The sequence below is a fragment of the Oryzias latipes genome, chromosome 23 (genome assembly GCF_002234675.1).
Source record: "Oryzias latipes chromosome 23, ASM223467v1".
Lineage (NCBI taxonomy): Eukaryota > Metazoa > Chordata > Actinopteri > Beloniformes > Adrianichthyidae > Oryzias > Oryzias latipes.
This window is the reverse complement of record NC_019881.2, coordinates 12,169,826-12,184,700: the sequence shown is the minus strand read 5'-3', so window position 1 is coordinate 12,184,700 and position 14,875 is coordinate 12,169,826. Positions and strand designations below refer to the sequence as shown.

Here is a 14,875-nt window from a genome sequence, read left to right as displayed (position 1 = left end):
TCCAGAAATCCTGGCGAGGAACCTTCTGGGAATTGTCCTCAACAATAAATCACTGATGAGTTTTCTGAGTAAAACGGATTTTCTTCAAAAGCTGCAACTCTCGAAAAATGTTACTGATTAAAACTTTTTTTTTTAGTAAAATTTTCGGTTCTTTTTGGTTTAAAATTACAGCTTAAAAGTGTATCTCTGTTCCTGCTCATCCTCATTAACACGCCTGGTTTGAGTTTTTATGGATCACAGTTGCTCCTGCTTTGTTAATTACCTTCAACATCTCCAATTTTAAGAAAACCTTTTTCTCTTTTTAATCATTTTCCACTGTGCTTCTAAACTTTACTTTATCCTTTTTACACTTAAGCTCCAGCGTCGACACCTCACAACTGTTTTAACTCTTCAAACGCAGTTAATGTGATTCTGAAGTAGAGAAAAGCAGCTTTGGACTGAAAAGTAACATTTTCACTGAAGTGAAGTGTTTAATGCAACTGATCAGCTGATTTTGTCGTGAAGAAAAGTCGGTAACGCTTCCTTTTACAGTACAGTACTTACAGTGTACTTAAGTGGTATTTACATGGTACTTATAGTGTAACTACTGGGTACTTTCAGGGTACTTACATGGTACTTTTTATGGAATTTACTGGGTACTTACAGTGTGTTTACATGGTACTTTCTATAGGACTTTACTAGTCGTTATGCTTTTTATTTTCACTTGAGCTCATATTGTGAATTTTCTTGCAGTTACAAACCCTGAAGAAGTCCTGCACCGTTACCAAACTCTGCTGAAAGAATTTTGATGGACAAAAAGCACGACCCTCAGGCCAATAATGTGTTTTTTAGAATTCTCCTTTGCACTGTTTTGTACTTAAAACCTATTTCATTGTGATGACACTTTGTATGCTGCAGACATGTATCATATTAAAGATTGTTGTTTTCACTGCTGTCTTGTTTCTCTTTAAACTTGCCTCATGTTACAAGAAGTAATCAGGCCAGAACATGTTTTTACAATGTAGTTACTTTACCCTTACCAACAGGTTAGCATTGTCTCATGTGGTGAGGTCAGAAGACCAAGTGTGTTCATGTACACTGTACGGGATGGTAATACGTGTACATACCCAGCATTTACTACTGAAAGTACCATGTAATAGAGTGGAAATAGGGCTGACTTTCTTTTACAGTTACAGTTTCATTGTACTTAAGGGGTATGTACCAAGTAATATTCAAGTGAACATACCCAGCATTTACTACTGAAAGTACCATGTAATAGAGTGGAAATAGGGCTGACTTTCTTTTACAGTTACAGTTTCATTGTACTTAAGGGGTATGTACCAAGTAATATTCAAGTGAACATACCCAGTATTTAGGAATGAAAGTACCATGTAGTTGAGTGGAAATAGGGCTGACTTTCTTTTACAGTTACAGTTTCAGTGTACTTAAGGGGTAGTTTCTGTGGTAAATTCATGGTAAATACCATGAAACATGCAGCGAGTGCAGACCTAAAGGTCAAAGTACTTTATTTGTACTTACCTTGTTCTAACATGTGGTAAGTACCATAAAAGACACCTTTGCACAACATGTAAATACCCAGTAAGAATATTATAAATACCCAGTATGTACCACATAGGTATGAACCAAATAGTACCATATAAATACACAGTAAGTACCATGTAAGTACAGAGTAGACACAAAAAGTACCATGTAAGTACAGAGTAGACACAAAAAGTACCATGTAAGTACCCAGTAAAGTCCCATAGAAAGTACCATGTAAACACACTGTAAGTACCCAGTAAATTCCATAAAAAGTACCATGTAAGTACCCTGAAAGTACCCAGTAGTTACACTATAAGTACCATGTAAATACCAATTAAGTACACTGTAAGTACTGTACTGTAAAAGGAAGCGTTACCGAAAAGTCGATAAAAGAAGCTTTTCTGTGTCAGAATTAGCTGATTTACGTTGATCGCGTAAATGGTCAGAATCGATCAAAATAATAGGAAGTTTAGTATAAGAATATATGGTTGAAAATATTTAAATTCCAAGAAATGTTTTGTACACAAAATAAAAAAACTAGTGATATGGTTTAAAAGTAAATTGATATTAATGAATAATGTCTGTTAATTTCTTTGTGTTTGCTTAATCACAGTAAGTTAAGGTTTTTGTAATTTTTTTGTTAAAATTTACTAAACTGGATCTCTGCTATATCGTGGTTCACCTTTTGTGACCTTGCTGTTTTTCTAATTTTTTTCATCGCAGTTTTGCGTGTTTTTTATGTTTTTTAAACAACGCGCTGTTCTGAATCCTAATTGGCTGTAGACCTTGTCAATCATTCTCCTCTGTGTCTCCTGTACAGAGTGAGTTCCGTTTGCCAAATTTATCTAAACTTTCAATCGCAATTTTTGTTTTCATTCTGTATTACTGGGCTTATTTTTCTACAAACATTTGAACTTTGAGTTTAAACAAGAGAGAAAAATATGAAAATGTTCATGTCTGTCTGACAAAAGTGTACAAATTGAGCTTTTTTACAATAAACACTTTAAAAAATGTTGACTATTTTACTCAAAATCCTTTAAAACTTCTTCGAAAAAAAGGAAACAATCAAAGACAATAAAGATACTGCATGGAACTCCATCGTTGGGAAATAAGTCTGAAATAGGTCTCAAAAAAGCGTAGGTTTTTTTGTTGTTGTTTGCTTTTTAAACTTTATTAACAAATTTTGCGCACACAAAAAACCAAGCATAGACACTCCACACTTTGTGCAAAAGACGAAACTTGTTTAAATTTGCCTGGAAAATGAACAGAAATGTCAAAAAGCCATAAAAATAGCAATAATAAACAGGTTAAGAAAAAATAAAGGCAAAAGAATCCGTTAATAGTTCCAAAAAAGGCCATGTTTCTACTGTTCTAACAGCTTTTTTGTTAGTGCAGGATTAAATATGGTTTACATACAGAATCATTTCTTTCTGGAAATCATAAAAAACATTTTTTTGTTGTTGGCATATTTACACTTATGAATGAAATATTTAGCCGCAATTATAAATAAGTCAACAACCTAGATGCTTTCTGCATCAAATCTATCTTGTGTAAAATATCCGAAAATAATATGTTCATAAAATAATTTGTAGTCTTGACAAAGATGGGTTTTTATAAAATGTGTCAAATCTTTCCCAAATGTTTGAGTCAAAGAGCAATACCAAGCGTAGAGTTTTGTCGCCAGAGGCACCAACCCCTCCCCCCTAAAACCCCCGCACTGTGCAGATGGTTAAGCGATATTCTATCTGTAATTGGACTCGGTGCCAAGCTCTGAGTGGGTCTAATGACTTCTTAGCCCAGGTTGGTTAAGTGGAAATCCAACTCCGCCTCTCTGCCGTAACCTAATCGCCCTTCAGGCAGACTGGTCTCAGGACGTGGCCCTCCGGTCCCGACTTCACAAAGCCTTATGATGCTCCATTTCCATTCTTGAATGCACTTCTAACATTGTCATGAAAACAAGTCCTGCATACTGAGCAATTCTTGGTGAAGATACAAATCATAGAAGATGACAGAAGACGGTTTTATGCATTACAGAGTAAAAAAAGAAAAAACTGAGCCCCTAAGAAAGCACAAGGCATCAAAGGCATTTTAGCATATTTTTGTGCATCTAGGCACAATTTTGAAGCAGCAAAAGCTTCCACTACACAATTCATGATTCATGTATGTTAAATCTGCCAAAAACTGCTGCATGTGCCCATTAGGTGCATTGTAGAGTTACTGAGGCCAAAGGTTAACTTATATATATATATATATATATATATATATATATATATATATATATATATATATATATACACATACATAGACTTAATGGTAAAAGGTAGAGGACCCCCAAAGAACAGATTACAGCCCAACAGCAGAACTCTAACCAAAAGATAGCGTAGATACTAAAACTAAAACGGATGAAACGAGCAAAACACCAGACTTCTGTTCCCAGAATCCACCACGTTCATCATCTGTCAATCATAAAACCATGCCCCTTTATCAAGCAAAAATAAACGCTTTTGGAGAAGAAGAAAAAAACCACTCCCCTCAGCTTTGTCATGAATCAAATATGCAGCCATTATGAAATACAAGGTTTAAGCACCAGGCATTAAAATTTGAAGGGTGAAAATGACAACATGGGAGTCAATGGTAAAAATGCTCACCCTCAGCACCAGTCTTTTTGGTCATTTTAGGTTGGCGGTCTGGTTGGCTCCAGCTACCAACCGGTTACCGCACGGTTTCAACTTAAAGCACTTTGTTCTCTTTTGTCGGTCGTTCTCTGCTCTACCATCTCTTGTCCAAATGATGGAGATCAGCTGATGCATTCCCTTGTTCTCACACCTTGAAGGACTTTTCTCAACATTCTCATATGTGCGGAAAAAACAGTACAATTAATGATCAAATGGAGCTTCTATGGTTTCCTTGTGAGTGCAGACATGCATGTTTGTAGTGCTCACACACGTGTGCAGCCTTTAGGTGGTGGAGGTGGGGAAGGGCTTCAAGGAAAGAACTGTCACTCTGTCCAGAGAATGGGCTTTCATCCTGGTCTTATCAGAGCCAAAGCAGGGGGAGATTGTTGGCCAGTGGAGCAAAACTAGCGATTGTTGCTAGTCTGCCCACCCCCCACCCCCATCTACACTGAACCTGTATTCCCCTTTTGCACTAACACACACACTAAAACAAAGGTGCTTATATTCTATGAGACAAAATAAAGGGCAAAGACAGAAGGATTTCCCTCATCAATCATTTATCCTTTACTACTTAGGAACAGAAATGCCAGACATCACTTCTCCTGTTTATCCCACAACACTTGCATGTTATCTCCAGAGTTGGCTTGACATTCATTTTTTTGGCCTGCAACCAGAAGATGTTCTACCCGCCGCGTGAGTGACGAGGCCATATGCACCTCTGAATCACGTGGTATGGCCGCCATGCTGTGCTCCAACGTGCAACCGCAACCATGATGGAGGAGGCCAGATGATTAGAGCTGATCAGCAGAATTAATTCCCATAATGCCAAGGGAACATTTCTGAGAGATACTAACAATTCTCTAATTAATTAAAAAATGGAATTAAACCTGCAAGAATTTTATACTTGCAGCAGCTGCTTCTATTATTTTTCGACACAAAACAGCTCAAATCATTCAAAGAAAATAACCCATATAAAAAATAAAAATTAAGCGTAAAATGGCATTTCTGAATTTCCTTATTCAAGTCATAATTTAGTAGCAGACAAAAAATATACCAGCAAGACTAGAAATCAAACCTGCACAAATGTCGACCGCTCTACCACAGCAGCCTTAATCATGATTAAAAGGCCAGAAAAGCTTTTAAAATAGTTTAAAAGATGTTCAGAGTGAATCTTTAAGACTTTGAGAGATGTGAAATGGGGGGAAGGATTTATACTCATAGGTGAAAAGGTCAAACTTTTTAGGTCAAAAATTAAAAAAAAAAAAAAAAAGAGGAAAAGGTCAGTTCATTCAATATTTTATGAAGAACGCAAAGTCCTAATCCTAAAGACTAAAGTGGACTGAAACTAAAGAGCAAAAAGAGCGGTGGTTTATTTCCTTCTCCAACAAAATGCTTTTTGTCCTTCATTTGTTATACATTTACCAAGGACACACCCACAATATGCTCAAAATCGTATGAGTTATGCTAAGTCAAACAAATAAGGCATATTGTCCCGTGAGGTGTCCATTATCGTCCACTTTGTCCTCCACTTTGCATCGGACTGTTTCTTATGCAAAGTCAGTCGTTTCTAATAATAGACACAAATTCCATGGTCACTTGAAAAAAGAAATACATATTAAAGATCCTGCATCATTTTTTTAAGCCTTTACGAATAAACTCTATCCATATTTATGATAATATTTTACCTTTTGGCACACCAAAGAACAATTTTGTTATTTAATGAGTTATTTTGACAGCTTAACCAGACTTTTGCTAATATGGATGTACAAATAAAAGAAATGCGTTTTAGCCGATCACCGCTAGCTCTGCAGAGAAAGTGGGTGTGTCCATTAGCCTGGGGGCGGTGCTGGCAGCGCAGACTCTTCCTGGAAGGGGCTGTTCCTCACTTTGTTACAGCACATTGTGAGGACTCACTAATTTTCTAGGATTGGGTGGGCCTGGTGCTTGGAGCACTAGTTTTTACAGGAATACTCAGAAATGTGTGAACGGATCAAACACCGCTTCCGGTTTTTGTTAGGGTTAGGGTGAGAAATGAACAACATTATAGCTCAATTAAAAGCTCAAAACGTTGATTTTGCATGGTATAGGTCGTTTAAATCAATTGAGTGCTTTTATTTTGTTATTTTTATCGTTTTTTCTCAAGCAGCAGCCTATTTAATACGGGATGTGAACGTTGTCATTGTAACGGCTACAGAACCGAACCCTGGAAAAAAAAATCTGCTGAACAGCAAGATGAATTGGCTCAGCTGCTGAAAGTGTTGACAGTTTTTTTTTAAATTTTTTTAACGTTTTTTATTTTTTTCCAATTGTAGCTTGTGTCGTCAATTCTGTAAAACCTTCATGATTCACAAAAACACTGAAACAGCCGAGGGCATTTAAGATTTAGATATTTAATGACCAATCAGATCTTGAGTTTGGGACACTGAGTTTCAAGGCCGATACACAACATTTCTGTTACACCTAAAACCACATCCAGGTGAACCAGCAAACGCTTGGGCAAACCCCAATTTAAAATAATTCTCTTCTGAGCTAAACACCGCACCAGAATGACAACTGAATGACATGAACAAGGAACAGGTTGCAAAAATCGCGATCAACCCATGATCGCTACAAGTAAATGTATAGACTAATACCAAAATCTACCTAACCTTCCTGGCTGATGTTAGATACAAGAATGGTGGATCTGCCCAAATAGAGCCATGATTTGGGTCCAGTTAGGCCATATGGAGGTGACGGCTGTGCAGGTCTGACAACCGGATCTGTGGGATACCCGCTGGACACCACAGATGCCGGTGGGGTGAAGGACTGTCTGTCTGGCCTCCTCTGTGGTGCCTAACAGGCTGAACATGAGGCGCAGCATCTGTGTTTGAAGGAAAGGCTCATACACAAACCATCCGCAACCAGAACATGGAAGATATAACAGTATAACCGTAGGCATCGAATGCCTCGCCACAGAGTGATTTGGCAGAAACACATCAGCAGAAGAGAACATATTGAAATTTGCAACAAGCTAGAAGATCTCAATCTGTTTAGAAAACACACAAAGATGCTGTGAGCACAAACATGTCGATGAAAATGTCTGTAAGCTAAAAACGGTGGAGGACGAAGTTATTCCACAGCCCCTTAATTGAAGAACCGGTGTATATTTTGGTGAAACAGAAAAAAATAAAACCCCAAGAGACAAAATTCCCTTGAGGTCTTGCACGCCAGAGGCCAACAGGACAATTTAACCCAGCCACGAGCAAAATACATGGAACTGCATTTGCTGCAACCCGAGTGGAGGTTGTGTAGCGACACACAGACACACAAAAGCGGTCCGGAGAGAGTCATAAATTTGTAAGCAACCGGGCAGTCCAGTTGGAGCAGAGACAGCCGGCGCTGTGACAGACAGCAGGGCCGTTCCGCAGGCGGACAAGTCAAACTTTCTCTGCATCACTCCAAATATTAAATTCCCATACTTGGAGGAGGTAAAATCCCCTTAGTTCCAAAATAAAACACAATCTATTTTCTTCTGTGTGTCCTCAACACAAGACTTACTCAACTAAAAATAAAAACAGCAATACCTCTTTCGCTATGTACACACCGGGATTGGTAATGCGAGTTTGAGCGACCACTTTAAATGAAAAATGTATGTAAACCTTTGTATATATTAATTTCGTTCTGTGTTCAAAATTCTTGCAATGATGAGTTGTGACGCATGTTTTTAAGTCTTTTTCCCAGCTCTAAGAACAAACACGCAGCCATTGAACGCATGTTGAAAGTTAAACCAGTTGAACTTTGACCAACCAGCGACTTGGATTTGGTTGTGACGTATGGATGGCATCCCTTTTAGTCCACGGAAGTGCCAACTGGTTGAAAATTATAGTCGTGAATTTGAAATGAATAAAAACGATTTGTGCCCAGCATGAATTAAATTACACCAAGGTTTTAATATATCGGAATAGAGCTGTGAAAGAAAAAGCCTGGAGCCTGGATTTGCAAGATTTGACCCGCATCGACATTGGGTAGCTACAGTCCAGTACAAACATCGTATGCTAAATGCACTAAATGAGCATTCTTGAACGTGCATTACATGTCTGGTCTGAATGTAGCTCCAGTAAAACTAATCTGTGTCACTAAAGACATGGACGGTCAAAGACCCTTGATGTCAGTGGGTTCACACAGAGCAAGAAGGTAATCTTTAACTAACAAATTCACGGTCAAAGCGAGGGGTTTCCCTGGCAGCAACAGCCCACTACTATTGGGAACAAAACTATTCCAAGAAAATACACAATACAGTGAAGCAAAAAAGTATCTAGTCAACCACCAATTGTGCAAGTTGTTCCAATGAAAAAGATGATAGAAGTCTGTAATTGTCGTAATAGGTACACTTTATGAGACAAAATGAAAGGAAAGAAATGTTTAATGTATTGATAAAAAAGTATTTGGTAACCAAAAAGCACCAAGACCTGTCCCTTTACAGACCTGTAAGTTCTTCTTTAATGACCCCCACAAAAAAAAAATGTTTTTGCTGTTCTTAACATGCTCTTGTGATATTTTTGTGACATATTTAAAGAAATTGAGTGACAGAGTGTCAGTAGTTGTTAACTGACTTCTTGGTTCTTTTGTTATCTGACACGAGTTATGTTTGACACACACCCGACATGTTTCGATGGACGTCTTCCGTCTTCGTCAGAGATTGTCAGAGAAGAGATTGTTCTGTGATGAAGACGGGAGATGTCCATCGAAACATGTTAGTTGTGTGTCAAACATAACCTGTGTCTGATAACAAAAGAACCAAGAAGTCAGTGCGTTTCTGAGTACTTCTTTACTTAGACCCTTGTGTAATTAGGAGTAGATGAAAAAATGCAGTTTGAAATTTCTTACTTTTAAATATGCTGGGTGAGGCCACAAGCTCTTTCCTTTGCTGCATTCTGATCCATCCACTTGTAGATGACTAGATTTATGTACCGTACGTCTTTGTTTTCCTCGTACGATCTGGCATCTGGCTCAGAACTGTACGGCTGGATAACTCCGATATTGCTCGTCAGTTTTATTTCACTGCAAGTGTTAGGTTGGGGGTTTTGAGGGGCTGTAAGCTGGCAGGAGGGAGTCTAAACAGAGAGCTCTCAGTTATGGGTGACGGGAATGGGGGCGGGATTACTCTGTGCTGCTACTACTGCCGCTCTGCAGAAACTAGGTCCTAGAAAATAACACAGTTATTTGGGGATTTTGGCTAGAGATGGCATTATCAAAGTCAAAAGACCACTGGGAATGGTTTTATGAAGATCAACAGATGATCAGAGTGGGACTTTAGCATTTTCAAAATTTGTAACTATGGCTTCATCAAGAGTTTTTAGTAAGTTGCAAAAGGTTTGTGAGCACATAACAAGAAAGGTGTTTAGTTGAAGTGCTTGTACGCTGCAAATGTTTTCTTCCTTACCTCAGTTTTACCATCACATTTCATTCACTTCAGTGCCGACAAACATAATATTTTTGGCATCAAAATTCAAATCGAGCACAAACAGTCCAACTTAGATGGTATAGTTTTCAGGAAGTTCAAGGCTACGTTCCCACCAGTCATGTGACACGCTTTCAGGAACGTGCAAAAAGCGAGTTCTTGAGCTTTTTTTTTTTCTACCATTTATTGGAGCATCTCCGCTACCTACAGTTGGAAAAGGCTTGTTGCGAAATGTCAAAGCAGTGCAAATCTTGTTGGCACTTCAGAGAATTGAAAGGGACGCTATTTACATACATCGCTACCAAATCCGAGTCCTTTATCACCTAGGTACACCTCAACAATGCGGGTAGATATGTGTCAACGCAAGAGTTTTGATAGTCCATAAAGTACGTTTACACCCATTTACAAAGACTTTTCATTGGAATTGTTTGCTTGATCCGCTGTGAACGTAGCATAACGTTGCATGAAAAATTATGCACTGAACAATTTAGCCCTTGTGCTATCCTAGGCACTTTAATGTTGGGAGTGGGGTCATCTGGACCCCACAAGTCAGTGCTCTGAACCTTTTTTCTTCAATGATTTGTGATCTTCACTGGTGTCCATGGACTACAAGAAATCCTCTCTACCTTTATCCACCTTTGTCATGGTAGGGAGAACACGTCAATGTAAGGGTGGGGTCATTTTAACCATAGAATATCCAAAGATTTACCCCACAAGAAAGCACAAGGGTTAAAAAAGCCAAAACCTGCTGTCTGATGCAAACAGGATCCTCCATGACACACAATCACCTCACAACCATAAAAGTACTTTTCTGTGGACATACATTGAGGATCAGAAGTAACAACAAAGACTTGTGAGCCGACCTGCTCAGAAAATGTTTTTCTTCTTGATAACATTTGCAGTTTTTTTACTTTGGTCCTCGGAGACCAGATGAGAGATGAAAATAATCCATGAAATCAGTTCTTTTGAACGAGAACTCTTTGCTCCAGATGTCCGACTGTGACCCAAAGAGGTGAGTGGCACCTAAGCATCCCAGTAAATCTAAAAATAACCTTAAAAAATAAACCCTTTCATTTCTCATAATATATATCTGACTTTTTGTCCTGGGAAAATAATGAGTCTAGAGTGTTGTTTTGTAAATTAAAGTAGAAATATACTTTGTGTGCCAGCGTAAAATGAGAGGAGGGAGGCAGATGGACAGCAGAGGTTATGGAATATGGATGAAAAAGGAAGAACATGAGGCGGCTCTGGGATGACAAAAGGAAAACGAGACGGAGGGATTTACTGAGGAGTCTCCCTGGATTAGCGGAAAGCCCTCGTGTTTCAGGACAAAGTCACACTGACATACTTTCCCGGCTGGCGTGCTCCTTGTCTTTCTGGCTTTTTGCGCTCCCGTTCTAATGAGAACGGACGGTTGTGTCGATATGCCGTTGAATGGGTCGTCCATAAGGCTAGCCGCTGCGTACACGCGTATTAACCCCTTGACACTTGAATTAATTTCCAGCTAGATGCTAGATACTCCAGTCGATGCTAAATTCAGGTAATTTTGGAGCAGAAGTGGTTTGATGCATATTTGCATCAGTAGGGATGAAAAGAAACCATGATGGCGGCTGCAACTCCAACAAAAAAAGCTGTTTCATGTTTAAACTATGGCTCTTGTATGTTTTTTGATCATCGGTTTGTGGAAATATGACCTTTGACATCAACAGAGACTTCAGGGGAATTGTGTTTCCATACATGGAGTTTTTAGTTTTCATTCTTTGATGGGATCTTAACATGTTTTTGGGTAAAGTTTGGAAAAATAAAATGATGTCACAATCAGTAATTTCTGATAATTTGACAAAAAAATGTAACAGACTCTGGAATCCAATTACCCTGGAAGTAGGGGTAGTGCAGTTTTTTTTTTTTTTTGGTTATAGTCGTGTTGCAGGGTGTAATTCACATCAGCATATGAAAATGGTATCTATTAGGAAGACTTGATGGAAATGGAAGGACAGCAATGACATTTTACTTTAAACGAAAAAATAGTCTTTTATTTTGAAAAACAAAAGCCTGCCACTGAGAACTTTATATCTTCCTCCTTTCACAATAAAAGAATCATAAGGACCATTTCCTTGCTGACCAAAACCCAATAAGTCCTTCTAAGTCCTACTTAATTGTTTAGAAAAATTAAGCTTTATTAATGTTTTTTTGGCCATTAAGTTGTTAGTTTATAAAATATGGCTTCAAAAAATAAAAAGATTAAGCGAAAGAGCAACGATGGGGTGATAAAGGAGCCGCATGGATCTTCGGACCCTCAGGCTGCAGACACGTGACTTCGGATTCTAAAACACGCCTTACGATCAGACTTTTGCTTAAGTTTCACCCTGCTCTCATGCGCCTTTGCCATTGTTGGATCCAAGTCCACTCTGATTGGTAATATTTGGACTTCACAAGGACACCCCTACCAGGTTTTGATTCAGCCCTTTTATACAATCTTAGAGAAACCTTTACGTATTTACATTTCTCCGTGAGTTACATAAGGCAATTGGGCTTTTTTTGTGTGTGTTTGCAAGTAAATTACACAGCGAGGGAGCTATAACCGCTTAGAGTTTCTCCTAATTGACATGACAAATTTAGCATGAGCGTATCATTAATGCAAGGGGGCGTTAAGTGTGAGAGGAAATCGATGTTAAGATCTCAGGGCTGTGAATAAGGGTTATGAAATCAGGTTCTAGCGGAGTATGGTATGACCTGATGGTCAATTTTAGCCTCCATCCATCATAATTGCATCAGAATTTTATAAAAATGGACCTAATGGTAACACCCAACCAAAGATTTTAACAGAGCACCGTCTGCTTCAACATCAGTGAACAGAACCTGAATTAATCACATAAAGTGGATTATAACACGCACTGTCATCTTTTGAAAATATTCAGGTTTTTAAGTGTGCCTTATAGTGCGGAAAATGCATTAATTTTAACAGGAAATCTTATTATGAGATTTTAAAATCTAGAAACAAAGAGTTCCACACAAGCTTTAAAAAATAAGCCCTAAAAACTGTTAGCTACTTACTTCAAATTTAGTGTTTTACAGTCCAATAAGGATTTTTTTGCTAATTCCAAACAAACGGTTTGGAATTTTTTCTTTGACCTTTTACGTTATTGTTGTTTTTTTTAATGTAGTGACAAATATGTGGAGATGACTCATTTGTGAACAAAAACGAATTTGAGCTTAGTACGAGTTGGTTTATCTTTATAAATCCTCTTACATTTTGAAAACTAGCACTTATTCTTAGAACACAAATCAATATTTTTGTTTCCAAAATAATGACTTTAAATGCCAATCTGACGTGTCAACATTAGTTTAACACTTAAGTAACATTTTTAAACTGAAAGCAAAAATGATATTGCAATTTGAGTTATTTTAAGTCTTAAATCAACTGTATTGCACAATGATTTTGACTTATTTTAATAATAATTTTCTTAATGTAGTTCTTCAAAAGGCAAAAAAACTCTCGACTGCTGATTTTGAGAAAAAATTGCAAAGATGAGAAGCAAAAAATAAGTTCAAACAACGTAAACATGCAAACATCTTGAATATCTAAACACCAGGTTTTAAATCGCTGCAAGTAACAAATAGTTTGTGCGATAAAGGGAGTGATGCATTCAAGTCCCTTTATCATCAATGGGAAACACCAACAGCAAACGCATTAGAGTAGCTCATCATCAGCGTGTCGTGTCTGCTTTCCACGTGTCTGTAACAGAGTAAGGCGCAAAATGATAAATGAAACCCAGCCTGGTTTGTGTCTTAGAAACTTGAAGTTTCCTCCACGTGTTTTCCTAAAATCCTCTTCTGTCATCGAACCACATGGCTGCTTTAAAATCCAATATGCCCATTTGGTTTAAAAGTGCTGTTGATTTGAAGCGATGTACTGCAGCTTCTGTAGAAGTGCAAAGAAAAATCCCTAGAAATAGGTCAAAAACTCTTAAAATTTTACGTTTTCTTTAAATAAGCCACACACAAAAATTGCCACTGTGGCAAGAAGAATTGAAATTTTTTAAACTAAGATTATTTTGTTTCTATTGCAATTTTTCTTGAAACACAAATCTTTTTCTTAAGAATTAAATTGTCCTCTCAATAACTTTGTGATTTTAAATGCAATTTCATAACAAATATTACATCCAAGTTGGAAACCAGCAAAGATGGAGAACATTTGCCTGTTGTGCTTTTGAACTGCTTCCTGACAGTCACAGGCTGGGAAGAGAGGATGAATTGCCCTGGAACCAAGTGAGGATGAAGAGCTGATTTTGTTCTCACATCCCGCTGCTACTGTGGAGAAATAACTAAGCAGCATTGGACGACAAAATCATTCCCAATGGCTCAGTCCACCTTAAATTCTGCAGGCTCTTCCACTAAAAACCAGCCTCTTCACTTTTGTTGCCCACATATTTCTCCAACTTTCACAAATCCACTCGTTGCTACTATCATTTGCATCCTTCCTTTACTGTTAAAAGGCTTTCTCATCATCATCATCATCATCATGATCTTCCTTAAAGTTCCACTCACCTGTGCGATCTCATAGAGCAGTTTGTAGTGTTCCTCTCGTTTCTGCAAGGTGCACAAATTGCAGCCCATTCTAGTTGTCAGGGAAACGGGTGCCCGCCGGAGAGTGTGTGCAGTCTGCGTGAGCTCCCCCCCGGGGCGGTACACACTCGGGCTCCTCTTCCTCGGCACTCCTCTAACTCACATCCGTGTATCCTGAGAGATTCCCTCTGCTGCTCGGAGCGAAGGCGCACACACACACACACATGGGATGTTGTTGTTGTTATTGTGTGTGTTTCTGTGTGTTTTTTAAGGTGGAGGTATCAGTCAGCAGTGAGCGGAATCAAATGCACCTGTCTTAATTTTCCTCTCCCCCCTGGATCTCCCTCCGTCCTCCCACTCGCATGCCAACATGCACTCCTCACTCCACCACCTCCTCCCTCGGTGTGAGCACGCTCTGGCTCGTGCGCTCACTCTTGGCGCGGAGAAACACACCTCCTCCTGTGGCAAGCTGCCTACACATGCCTGCTTCCCATCCCAGCTCGTAAGTGCGCGGCGTCCTTATTGGCTGCTCACTAAAGGGGGAGGGGGACTCGAGGAGGGAGGGGACTGGTCCTAACTTGTGGAGATTCAGGGGCTGAACATTGGACTTAGATGGGGGCGCGGGGGAGGGTGTGTGTCAAAGGGTCCTCTGCGAGTGTGCACGCCTGCTCAA

The 14,875-nt window shown here is 38.8% G+C and overlaps 1 protein-coding gene across 1 annotated transcript in view; it reads right to left on the bottom strand.

The window, feature by feature from the left end:
* pdzrn4 (PDZ domain containing ring finger 4) overlaps positions 1–14,605 on the bottom strand; it is a 45,771-nt gene extending 31,166 nt beyond the window's left edge. Inside the window, exon 1 of the mRNA XM_011491039.3 lies at positions 14,185–14,605. Within this exon, the coding sequence (XP_011489341.1) occupies positions 14,185–14,253 (69 nt within the window). The 5' untranslated portion in view covers positions 14,254–14,605. The remainder of the gene's footprint in view (positions 1–14,184) is intronic.
* Between the last annotated feature and the right edge of the window lie 270 nt (positions 14,606–14,875).